The 13,820-nt window shown below is 42.5% G+C and overlaps 1 protein-coding gene across 1 annotated transcript in view; it reads right to left on the bottom strand.

Annotated features, from left to right (window-relative positions):
• LOC147709555 (fucolectin-1-like) overlaps window positions 1–11,038 on the bottom strand; it is a 263,787-nt gene extending 252,749 nt beyond the window's left edge. The window contains exons 1-2 of the mRNA XM_086928084.1: window positions 10,969–11,038; window positions 5,895–6,198 (exon numbers count right to left, since the gene is read on the bottom strand). Coding sequence (XP_086784210.1) covers window positions 5,895–6,198; window positions 10,969–11,038 — 374 coding nt within the window. The remainder of the gene's footprint in view (window positions 1–5,894; window positions 6,199–10,968) is intronic.
• Window positions 11,039–13,820: the final 2,782 nt, after the last annotated feature.

Below are 13,820 nucleotides of genomic sequence, written 5' to 3'. Positions count from 1 at the left end.
ACACCTCCTCTGGGGTGTCGAAGAACAGAGTGCGGGACTGGTAGATCACCTGCAGGCGGGCCGGATACAGCAAGGCATATGGGAGCTTGAGATCACGCAGGCGTGCCTTGGCCGCTGTAAAGGACTGTCTCTGTTGCTGCACTAGCCTGGTGTAGTCAGGAAAAATCAGGATTTTCTGGTTCTCGCACATGAGAGGCTGCTTCGCCCGCGCCTGCCGCAGGATAGCATCCCGATCGTGATAATTTAATAGCCTGGCTATCACTGGCCTGGGGCGAGATCCGACTGGCAGCTTTTGCATTAGTGCTCCATGCGCCCGTTCAATCACAAAACAGTGTGAGAGGGAATCTGGCGGAAGTCAGCTCTCCAGCCACCGGGTTAAGAAGTTCTCCATATTGTCCTTCAGGCAGCCCTCCGGAAACCCCACGAACCGCAGATTGATCCGTCGGACCCATCCTTCCGCATCCTCATCCCGGAGCGCTAGGCCTTTCTGGATCCCTTCCATGCTGGCCACCTTCCTCTTCAAGGTGGCCACGTCATCTTCCACCCCCGATATCCTGGTCTCGGCCTCTGTGATGCGAGCCACAGCATTTTGCAGGTCCTGGCGCAGGAGCGTGACGTCCGCCCCGACTGCCCCTATCTTTGCATTCAGCATGTCCCTGGATTGGGTTTTCGCCGCCATAAGTGCCGCATTATCCGGTCCTGGGCCCTGATGACCCCCTGAAGCCCCAGCGCCTCCATTCGGCCCTGTGAATTTGTCAATAGGGCCCTGTTTCAAAGCCCCTCTGCCGCTCCCGCCCCTGGTCATGGCGGGCCAGGTCCGGGAACTCCCACCCTGGGAACTGCTGTTAGTGCCTCGAGGGGTCTTCTTCTATGGCGCTGGGGAGCAGTCTGTCCCCGCCTGGACCGGCTTTGAGCGTAGGTAGGTGCCCCTATTTGCTTTCACCAAACCTTCGACCAGGAGGACCAGCCGTGCTCCTCGCAGAACGTTGTCTCCACACCCCCAAGCCCGTGTCGTGGCCTGATCCCACCGCCGAACGGGGGAAGTCGCTGGCCCAGGCACCTCCAACAGACACTTTGAAGTTTTAACCAAACGACCAGGTGCCTCTTAGACTCTGAGATGGTGTCAGAATACAAAAACTCCAAACATATTCAAGAGCAGGGGTCTTTAAACTGTGGGGCGCCACCCCCAGGAGGGCCGTTGAGTGGTGTAAAGGGGTTCGCGCATTCACAGTCACATTTCTGCTCTGGCCTCCAGGGCTTCAGCCCCGCTCTTCCCCCATCCTGTGGCTCAGCCCGGGCTGCTGCAGTGAAACTCGAGCTGCTGGGGGCTCGGCTGGGCAGTGTCTGGAGTCTTATCTCCAGCACGCCCGAGTTTTTCACAGGTCTTTAAAGACCATTAGCATATTTACATGCCTTTGTAAACTGGTTACAGAGGCTTAATGTTTTTTATGGTTCCAGTACCCCCCTGGGCGCCCACTCTGCCTATTACTTACATTTGTAATTTTTACACTTCTTGCTGTAGTGTGAGAATGCATTTAATGAAAAGGAATATAAAGTTGGGTTGCCAAAAGAAAAATGCCTGCTCTTGACACTAAATAGAGTTATAAATAAAAAGTATGTATTCATTAGTTATGTGTCTTTTCTGTCTTTGTTCTCTTTAATTTTCAGTCATGGATCATTGAGGCAGCCCTAGAACACAATTAAAAGTGACACAATTGAAAGTGCTTTCTATTTATATTTGCTGTTCTAAGTATTCACAGATAAGTGCTAAAAATACAGCTTTAGGTGACTGCTTATTTCTGGGCCATCAACTTAATGAGCGGGTAACCATAATCATAAGACTGGAAGTTTGTTGCAGGATCAACACATTATTTATTTCCTCCACCCTCAATCCCTGATTAATGCCATTATAGCAATAGTTTATCTTATATCTGAAACCCTACGCTTCAAGTTTCTGGGAATGCAACCTTCTTTCAGACAACTCACTTCTCATTCTCGCCTTCACTTTCACGCTCACCCTGCACTCGCAGTGATCACAATGCACTCGCACTGATCACCATGCATTCATAGCGATCACAATGCACTCACACTGATCGCCATGCATTCACTCTGATCACCATGCACTCTCACTGATCACCATGCACTCACACTGATCGCTATGCACTCACACTAATTGTCATGCACTCACACTGATCAAAATGCACTCACACTGATCTCAATGCACTCACATTGATCACAATGCACTCACACTGATCACCGTGCACTCACACTGATCACCGTGCACTCACACTGATCACCATGCACTCACACTGATCACCATGCACTCACACCAATCACCATGCACTCGCACTATTCACCTGCTCATCCTGCACTCACAGTGATCACAATGCACTCACACTGATCACAATGCACTCATAACATTTACCTGCTCACCCTGCACTCACAGTGATCACAATGCACTCACGCTGATCACAATGCACTCACACCATTCACCCGCTTACCCTGCACTCACACTGATCACAATGCACTCACACTGATCACAATGCACTCACACTGATCACAATGCACTCATAACATTTACCTGCTCACCCTGCACTCACAGTGATCACAATGCACTCACAATGATCACAATGCACTCACACCATTCACCCGCTCACCCTGCAATCACACTGATCACAATGCACTCTCACTGATCACAATGCACTCACACTGATTACCATGCACTCACAACATTCATCCACTCACCCTGCTCTCACAGTGATCACTCTGCACTAAAAAGGTGCTTGCATTGTTCACTCTGTACCTCACCCTGCAGTCACACGAGCACACTTCTCATCCTGCACTCATGTGACACTTCACTCACCTGTCCCCCCCTCACTGCACAATCTGTAGCTCACTCAAACAAGGCCATCACTAACCATGCACTAATTTGTCCTACTCTGTATTTACAGCCGAACCCAAATTCATATGGTCACCTCACTCAACCTGTAGTCAATTATTTTACCCTACTCTCACACTGTTACATTGCTCTCCGTGCAATCACATGGGCACTCTTGTCACCCACACAGTGCAGAAGGTCAAAGTAACTGGTACACAGAAGATGTACCATTCACATCACAGAAGTGAGTGTGAGTAAACTATGAGTATTTTGCCAAACAGGTGCTATAGAGAGATGAGGTGTATTGATGGTGAGTGGTAGTGAGGGAATTCATGGAGAAGGTGGAAAGACTTTTGCACCGTATGCGACCAGTGCTAGAACCAGCCCTGGCTGGGAGTGTTAAACCCCCTCCTGAAATTCGGGTCTAGTGGATCCCCTGCTTCTGCCTATTATTATTTATATTTGTAGTGCGCTACTGTTACCAAAAGGTGTCCTGGGGCTATTAACCATCTGCCTGCAATGTCAGAGAGTGATCCGGGGTTGGGAGAGGAGAGAAGAGAGGGATGGAAGGAAGGGGTGAGAGAGGAAAGGGGCATGGGTAAACTGCTTAACTCTGCACAAGACCGCCAGGGTTTGAAGGGACCCTTGCTGCTCCCGGCCATGGCCAGGTGAGCTTCTAATGTGGCAGCGCGTATTCCTGCAGAGTGGGAGGCCCTTTACAAAGGTTGACTAGACATCTTTCTGATGTTAGTTGCTGTATTTTGGTATAAACTGGTACTGCTGGGGTGAAATATTTCCTCAGTGTTACTGTGTTTAAAAATTTCAAAATAATAAAGCAATGCTATCCCAAAATACGCAGCATCACAGAACATTATTTACATTTTCTACTCACACAATTTAGTCAAGCCTGTCGCATAATTTGGTACTGACATGTCTCATAATGCCAGTAGCCCTGCCTAGAGGTTTCGAAATTTTTGTCAGGAGGGGGGCCTTACACCTGTAAATGTTGACAGGGCGGTCTCGGCATCCAAAGGTTTGAAGACCTCTGTTCTAGAGTCTTGCACAATATCAAAAACATACTTCGATTTCAACTTCGGCACAAAGGCAATATCATCTTTCTTATGCTTCAGACTCCTCTAACTTTTTATCAGTTTGACGCTGGGAGAGGGAAACACTGGAACACATTATCTATTTAAGTCCTGAGTTATTGAAGATTCGTAAGAATCTACTGAAACGTGAAATAACCATTATCACGGGTCTTAACCATGCATGAACATTACCAGGCATACTTTACAATGAACATGCCTTTACCACGCATGTCCGTAACTACAAAGCTTTTACCACAAATGTGGAAAAGGCATGTTCGTTGTAATGAATGGTAATTGTCATGGATTAGGAGCTCATGGCTGGGTGGGGGACTGCTGCATTGGTGGTGGTTTTAGGGATCAGGGCCATGCAAACGAAACGACTTAGGGTTCAGGGCCGTAATGGTCTTGGGTTAGGAGCTCAGGGCCGGGCAGGAGACTGCGCCAGGAGTGGTGGCTTTAGGGATCACAGCCAAGAAAAGGGATAGACTTAGGGTTCAAGGCCAGGTAAGGGGCCTCCGGCTGGTGTGATGGCTTAGGACTTTGGGCCAAGAAAAGGGACAGCATTGGGTTCTAGGTAGAGGGTTAGGGGACTGAGGAACAGTGTGGTTTAAGGGGTAAGGGCCAGGTACAGGTATACCACACAGCGTTCAACTCCCCTCTGCTTCCTAGGACCTATCCGGCTAGACTGGTAGACTTAAGGTTCAAGAATGGGCAGGGAGCTGCGTCAGAAGAAGGTTTTCTCAGGTCCTGCCCTCTCTATCTCATCAGAAAATGTAAATCTGTTCACAGTGTCTATTTAGCACTGTGAACGGATCACGTGGGGAGAAGCAGGAAAAAATCTGGTACGTTCATGCTAGTGTGTCTCAACGGTAGGCATGCCACTACAAAGGTAATGCCTTTACCATGCACATCAATTGAGCACCTTGGTAAAGGCATACGTTGTAAAAATGATCGTGCAAAATGCACGCATGGTAATGACGCACGTGTTGCATGGGCAGCAATGTAAAGGCGCGCGTGGTAATATTATGCGTGGGTACGTGCTACTACTTACTGACACAGACTTTTAATATGAAACGGATAAGAAACATATGTGAGTCAATTTATTCTGTTTTAGGGGCATTTAACAAAAACAAGTGGGACAGGCAGGGATATTTTGTAACTTTAGCAGTTAGGAGGTGTGAATGTAAATATTTGATGTCTTAAATATGGGTACAATTAAAACAAAAGGAATTCATTGTTATGCTTTTTTGTATATATTTTTAATTTGGGCGGATTGTCTGTATTTAATTGTTTGTTTTTCTTTTTTTATAAATGTGTCGTATAACAAAAATGGTTTTAAGTAACTGCAACAATAACATATGATCTGATCTCATCAAGAGGTTTAAACGGGGTCAGATTTACTCTTAGCACAAGTAAACTTGTCATAGCATCACTTAGTAGGTGACTAATTCTTATAAGTTTGTTTGAACAGAAATCGAACTGTCAAAATATGGCCCAGTTCCCTGAATTGTATGAGATCAAGAAGTGCACCAGTCATAAGTGCTAAAGATATTCTCCGTGAGTGGAGCGGCATAAAGCAGCCCACTTCGTATCTAGTGAGAAAGCCTAGATCTCAATGGAACAAAATGAATGTAATAAATTAAATAATTAGTAGAACACTTGAAAAGTAGGGTACAGCTATGAACCAGTACAGATGACCTGAAGTGTGTCTAATATATGAGATCTACTTTTTTCACGTAATATTCATTTAAATTATGTATCTGGGACAGTAAATACTTAATTTCAAGTTAGAGACTGCACACATCACTCTCATTGAAGTAGGTTTGAAGCTGCAAACGTTGGAATACAAATATCACAACACAGATCTAACTAACAAGCATCTGTTATGTGTAAATGGCAAATAAAAGTGAATGAACTTTTAACTTTACATTTCATTGTTATTTCCATTGTTTGTCAATGAATCCCCGATGAGAATTTCTGCTCCATTCAGCCTTTCCGAAGCCAAGTTTCTGTTGGTGATAAGAATGGCATCCACTTCATATTTCCTGAATAAATCCAACCTCCACCAGGGACCAAAGTCATTATTTGTATGGGAGCAGGATCCACGCGTATATTCTGAATTCTGATTTCCATCTATTGCGTTGTTGGGAAGCCCCAGATAAGATAGGGGAAACAAAACTCCACCAAGAATACTTGACTGGGTGGCTTGACCATACAGGGCCACATTCTCACCTGAAAGTAGACAAGCACATTTAGTTAGAAGAGGCCTGTAGGGGCTATGTCACTTGGATAATACCCAACGCTAAAGCATGTTTATCTATTAGCATAGTTATTCATTAATACATTTACCAGAAACACAAGGGTGTATAGAAATCAGTGCCCCTATGCTAGAAGTTTTTACATCATAAATACTGCAAACAATTAAAGGCATGCAAGACATGCATAATAGACAAACTAGACCATTCACAAAGATATATTTACTTGAAAGACTTGTAACACTTTAAAGGCTTTGCACACAACACTTGCCACAGATACCTGCACCAACTCCAGTGGTCTCAAGTAACGGTACATTGAACTCCATCCAAACTGGCCATGCTGTGGGACTGTTTCATTTTCCTGGCACATTTGAAATACCAGGATATTTAAAATTACCCTGAACTCGTCATACATTTCCCACAACCTCTATACAATAGATTCAAGTATACATCTTTTAGTCCATTAGTAATTAGCTCATATCTATTGTTAGAAATATTAAGCATTCATATTTTTGTGCAGCATGAGCAGCATAAGGAATGTGGTTTAACACTCAATGACATATATATGCACAAATAATGTACTATTGTCTTTAAAACAAGTTTCTCATGACATATAGAAGAGTGTTTTCCAGACCTTTGTTAAATAGGCCTCAATTTGGGCCTAGCGGTCATACCGTTCAAATTGTATGCATTTTCCCTGCACATTTCAATATCTGTCATTTCTGCAGTACATAGTCTAGCAGAATCATGTGTGTTTATTTCCATTGGTATTTTTCTTCCTGGTCTTGATAAACCCTACCGGGCCTAGTCTCCAAACTGTAACTTTACTTCAAAGTTGTTTCATTAGCTCATTGTATACTATTCATTCATAATAACCAGCTGTTCACGGATCTAGTTTGTCCCACCATCTCCGGATGGCATTAGTATAGAGTTTTCAGAATACATATTCATGTAGCAGGATAGTGTTTAGGTTTGTTGACAATATGACACTTAGTAAAGTGGTGCTCTGATTTGCGGAGAAAGCATCATATTTGATCATACCATGATGATTTGGCAGTTTTAGTAATTTCCAATTTGTAGATAATATATAAAACCCTTAGTTTTGGGGGGTTTGAGAGAGCTTTCCTTAATGCTACTAGGGATGCTGTCTGTTTCTATTTTGATTTTGCTGCCCACTTGGAACTTAGAATATTTTTGATTACAAACTTCTCTGTAATGCCACATTTTCTGAGAGCCTTCATGGCGATTATTCTGCATTTTAGAATTTTTTTATAAATCATTTCAACTATTCAGCTGAGCAGGCTGTTTTCATTTATTAACTGTAATTCAGATATTTGTGCTGTGTTGGGAGGAGCCTTACCTCTGGGACACATTAACTCTTGAAATTGAGGTTTAACAGTGTCTCCAATGCATCGAATTGTTGGTGTCCCTTGAAGGTACAATTTTAGGCTGTCAAAATTGCAGGGTCCCCCGCACCCACACATTTGTTGTAGCAGAGGAGTGTTGCGAGTTAAGAACATGCTCTTTATGCTTCAGAAATTTCCCTTTTTGCCCTATCCTTAGTTGTGTTCTTGGTTTGTGTTGCTACTCCTGAACACGTTGCATTGTAAGTTTGTATAGCCACATGATTCTGGTGGCATTTTGGTGACTAAGAGTGTTCCGGTGTGGTACTGAATATTGAGGTCTGTGCTGAGTGATGGATTGCTATGCTGTGAGTGAGGTATTTGATTATGCAATGTTGATTCTTGGTTCAATTGGAGGTTTGATTACTGTGATTTTGATGTACTATTCTTATTTGTGATTTTTGTTAGAGAAGTTTTGGTTAATTATGTGTTGGTCCAATTATCGAATTCGCAGAAATCCAAAATCTCACGATACTATTGTTGAACTTATCAACAAAAAGATACTGTGACTTTCAAGACACCACATACATACATTTATGAATTAACTAGTTTTACTTTTCAGGGGTTTGTGTGTCTAATTTAGGTTGGGGACACTTGCCCTTTGGTGCACAAGAGTAAATACACTAGCCAAAAGTGTATTGCGACTGGACAGGAGTCTGCTTTAGTGTGAATTGAATGTGACAAGTGCCACAAAGGTACTGGTTTTATTTTTATTGTTTACATGACTTGTTTACTTTTAACTTATTGATTTTTTCTTATTTACATTTTTCTTTCCTTTATTTGTGTTCATGACATGGCCTGTGCAATTGTTTGCTAATTCACGGTTAGTTAGCTGAGGATTGGTGAGATGTCACCACAGAAACATGCTGTTGTTGGTTTGATGCTGTCAGAGTCGTGTTGTGATTGGCTGAACTTTGGCATAGCCACGCTGCGATTGACTATGGATCCTACCTTGTCTCATTTTGTTTCTGAATAATTTTGAGTGAGAATAAGGGATGCTATGTTGAAAAAGCCTTATCACCTAGCAATGGAGAGGTATTCCTGCTGATGGTCCGCCTGCTTATGAAATGATGATGAGTATTTTTAAATGTTGCAAAAGACGAGGGCGACAGAGTGCACACCTCTTGTTTCTTCATTTTTTGCTTGTTGCTTTTGCTTTTGCTTATATTTGGTTTTGCGTGCTGGTCCGGATAGTGTCCTGACCTTTGACACATGTAGATACTACATTTCCAAAACTGGGGATTCATGTCGTCCCAGACCGGACGCACAGCTAAGTTTCATGCATCATTAAACAATGCCACAAATGTATTTCTTTTCTTCAATATTTTATTTTCATCTTCATTTTTACCACAGTTATCACTTTAACCAATGTTTTTCCAGTTGTCACATGAGAGACACTTATGTTTTACGCTGTATCCTTAATGCCACAAAAATGCCACCAGGCCTTATCTTGGAGCATGGAACGTACATAAGGATTCCTCCTCTGTTGATTCAAATAACCCAATGTATTTTGGGCCTTACTTGGCCCTTCGTCAGGGGTGCTCAACAAATCAAAACATTAATATTAGACTCTATGTTGTCACAATTTCAACACGGTATTTATCATTATGCATATTACAAGTCCATGCCTTAGATACCAACTCTCCCTTTTATTTATGTCCTCCCGCTAAATTTGTAACCTCATCGCTACCGCCAGTTCAATGCCCTAACTTAGCCCTTCCCTACTGATTCCAACAACCATGTATTCCCACTATCTCCTTTCTAATCCAAACAAATCCGTACGAAGCAGTATGAAACCCGCGTCCATGCTCCAAGATAAGGCCTGGTGGCATTTTTGTGGCATTAAGGATACAGCGTAAAACATAAGTGTCTCTCATGTGACAACTGGAAAAACATTGGTCAAAGTGATAACTGTGGTAAAAATGAAGATGAAAATAAAATATTGAAGAAAAGAAATACATTTGTGGCATTGTTTAATGATTCATGGAACTTAGCTGTGCATCCGGTCTGGGACGACATGAAGCCCCAGTTTTGGAAATGTAGTATCTACACGTGTCAAAGGGCAGGACTAGCGGTAGCGATGAGGTTACAAATTTAGCGGGAGGACGTCAATAAAAAGGAGAGCTGGTATCTAAGGCATGGACTTGTAATATGCATAATGATAAATAAAGTGTTGAAATTGTGACAACATAGAGTCTAATATTAATGTTTTGATTTGTAGGGTACCCCTAATGAAGGGCCAGGTAAGGCCCGAAATGCATTGAGTTATTTGAATCAACAGAGGAGGAATCCTTATGTACGTTCCATGCTCCAAGATAAGGGCTGGTGGCATTTTTGTGGCATTAAGGATACAGCCTAAAACATAAGTGTCTCTCATGTGACAACTGGAAAAACATTGGTCAAAGTGATAACTGTGGTAAAAATGAAGATGAAAATAAAATATTAAAGAAAAGAAATACATTTGTGGCATTGTTTAATGATGCATGGAACTTAGCTGTGCATCCGGTCCCAGTTTTGGAAATATTTTTATATGTTGACCATGATTTGTGACTGGCATGAAAATGACTTACAGTTTCCTTTCCAAGGTACCTTTTACATTAACACGTTTCTTGAGGAACCCATGAATAATAGAAAGTCGTTACCTAGACATACACAGTTTAAAGCATTAAATACATGGGATACAATGGCTAAAGAGAAGGAAAAAAAGGAAATGAAGAAGCAGGTGAAGGGTTTATTTAGATAGTAGCTGGGAGGCTAGTGGTATTATCATGAGAGATGCTGAATAGAGGATATGATAGAGGGAGTGAGAGTTTTCCCCACAATAGTCAAAGAGACAACAGAAAAAGAAAACCAATGATGGAGAAATAGAAAAGGGGAACCAAAAACGAGATGCAGATGAGGAGGATAACTTTTCTAAATGATATTTTGAATTCTAGACCTCCTCCATACACTGATGGGATCCCAAGACAGGAGCAGAGTTTTGTTGCACTTGATATGGGTGCAACTGAAGATGGTATGAGTGTACAAGCACAGTGATTGATGGCACTTGCAGTTCCATGTGAATCAGTGAGTGCCTCACCAATACATTGGCATTTGTATTGAGTACTAGCAGAGAATCTTCTGTTTTCTCTTCAGTTTCAAGTGACAGGTCTATTGCCATTACTGCTTAGTCTCCGAAAAAGAAATAATAATATTGGTGTTTTATAGAACGATTTTGGAAAATATTGCAGAGATCAACTGACACAAATAGGTTGATGACAATGAAATAAATTATTGATGAAAAGTGTTACTTAAACAAAGGCCATCAAGGTGCATGAACCAAGCATATGATAGGCTTGAGTAACCAGCAAATGAGGGGGAGGTTGATATCAGTAAAATTAGAAATGTACAGAGACATTGCAAAGTGGATTTCATTGATGATAACATAGAACAACTGGGCTTAATATTTTAACAAACCCACATTATGGATCTGGTTGATATTGGACTGGAGGGAAGGTGGAAGAAGAATATTATTACTAAAAAGAAAAATTCAGAGGCAGGAAAGAAATGATATGGGTCAGTTAGTGATTCCGAGTTAGTGGCAGTTTCAGAATTTCCACTGAGGGAAATACATGGAGAGAAATATGTATATGTGCCTTGGAGAAGAAGTATTATTTATACTTTTACAACACATTTTCAAGAATTGCAAGAGGAACTAGCGAAATAGTGCGAGGAAGTTCATAGATGAGCTAAACACTGGAAAATGCTTCAGACTGATTTGGATGCAGTGTTTAAGATTGTTGTTCCTAGTAATTTATGGACTGAATGTAAGGTTGCTGTTGCTTAACCATCTGAAGAACCAGCTAGGTCTGTGGCTGATAATGCTCCGTCTGAGTTGATTGCTGACAACTACAGTGCAGTGAGAGAGCATTTGAAAAAGAAAGTGTCAGAGAACAAAATTAATTAGGCAATGATTTTGAGAACAGTGCATGCTTAATATGAGAGGCTAGTTGTTTCGTGTCTGCCTTTGTTATGGGGTTGGGTTCTGAGCCTATTTTGCATATTCAGCAGAGTATAATGTGCAAGAAGGCTAGGGGTATTGATGAGAACCTGAAGTATGCTAAGGTTAGTAGTGATTAGTTTGATGTGAAGCAGAAAAAGATCAAGAAGAAGCTGATGGTTGCCCAGACAAATCAGTTTCACAGAAATTTCAGTAATCCAATGATAAGTTCTGATATGGGTTTTGTGTTGTGTACCAATTCTAGGATGACAGGAGTGCATTTGATGCAAGGAGTGAGAATGGAAAATGAAATAGTGCTTGTGCAAAATCGCCGAAGGGGAGTAACGAATAATTTAGGAGTGAATGTTAATATTGATTTGCTGAACAACAACACTGCTTGTTATTACTGTAGAAAAGTAGACCGCTGGAAGCAGGCAGGTAGACATAATCCAGTTCAAATCTGGTGGAGTCGCAGTCTGCAGCAGTAGGCGCACCAGCTCCTGTGCAGAATTTGCAAAATGATGGGATGTTCCATATGAATATGACCATAGCTCCAATGGTGCAGCAAAACATGATAAACAAAATTCCATATAGTCCAGGGTTCCAGCAAAATCAATTGATTCTGAATAAGGATTTTTCTTTGTTTTCCCCAGAGAATGAATCCCGATGACCCTGCCATGGGGAAGGAGGATTATTTAATTGGAGCAGTCCTGCTGGTAGACCAACGTGGCTCTTATGTACGTGGTGAGGTGAATGGTAACATTTTGTCTTACTTGATCGATAGCTACTTGTGCTACAGTTCATTCATTTGAGGTTCTAAAACCTATTCCTTTCGGGAATAGAAGTACAAGTTGTAGACATTAGCAATAAACAGATTGATAGCCAGGTGATGGTATTTATCCCTGTTATAATAGGATCAACAAAGAATATTCATCAGTTCATGATGTCTGATTTAGGTTGTGCTAATTTTTTGGGTAGAGGCTTACTTTGCAAGATGAACTGTGTGATTTATTGTACACTGGCTGGTTTTGCAATTGAAATCCAAGAGGGAGAGTCAGTGTTTAAAATTAAATCAAATAAATCAAGAGTTCAGTTGTTTCCAGTCCTTACTAAAGATGATTTGCCTAAAAATTTGCAACATACTTTCAAAGAAGATGTATGGGATGTAGGAGAGTAGGGTCTGCTTCCTATGGTCACCCCCACTTTTTCTGTGATTCTCAGGTTTTTCGACTTTAATGTGGCTGTGGGCCTGGTAATCAGACCCACAGCATACCAGATTGGATACTGTGCCACCTTAGTGAGCCCCTGTATAGTGTACCATGGTTACCCAGGGCATATGTGCATCCTAGGCCTACCAGAGACTGCAGCATGTATTGTGCCATGCCTTGCTTGCATCCAAACTGACACCACAGGTCTGTTCACACAGCTTGGGTAAGGTGGTTTAATCACCCCTTACTTAGATTTAGTATACTTATATCTACCTTTACATATAGACTCATATACACCTTTAAGCCACTCCTATGGTAGTCCTCGACAATCCTGGAGGCAGAGTGCTTGATTTTATGTGAGAGGGTGCCCTAGCATGAGCTGAGCCCCTCTGCAGCTTTCTGAACCATCTCCTTATAGCTGTTCTATGATATAGCGATACCATATATTCTTAAGTGCATTATAATCCTCGCGGTTAATGCTAACTTTGGTCTGGCTGTATCAAAACAAGTTGTGTGAGGTGTCAAACACTTTGGAATACTACCCCCTCCAATTCTGGTTGCCGGGGTAGCATTCCACCCTTCTAGAGGGAAAAGGCATGTAGTTACTGCTTTACCCGGTTAAAGTTAAACAGAGCTTCAGCATCACAAAATGGAGGCTGCTGCCACAGACACAAGTCTGACCTCCTGTTGCTGGGGAAACTCCAGCAAGGGTGGCCTGGACAATAGGATTCCTGTCCAGGGAGGTGTCAGCCCCTCCCCAGACAGGGGTGTTGTGTATTAGGGAAGGAAGGGCTGCATTGAGTGAATGCATCTAGACACTGCCTGGGGCACACAAGGTGATCCATGCATAGCCCAGTTCAAACCAGTTGCTGGGGCACTCCAGCCCCAGCTCTGGCATGAATCTGGTCCAAGGGAAAGGGGTGTAACCACCCCCTTCTCAGGTCCACCCATAGGAAGGGCTTAGTCAGGTAATCCAGCCCCCTTTCTTAGTATAAGTATGGGAGCTGTG

The sequence above is a fragment of the Lissotriton vulgaris genome, chromosome 6 (assembly GCF_964263255.1).
Source record: "Lissotriton vulgaris chromosome 6, aLisVul1.2, whole genome shotgun sequence".
NCBI classification, from domain to species: Eukaryota; Metazoa; Chordata; class Amphibia; order Caudata; family Salamandridae; genus Lissotriton; species Lissotriton vulgaris.
The sequence above is the reverse complement of the archived record's forward strand: the minus strand, read 5'-3'. Positions and strand labels throughout refer to the sequence as shown.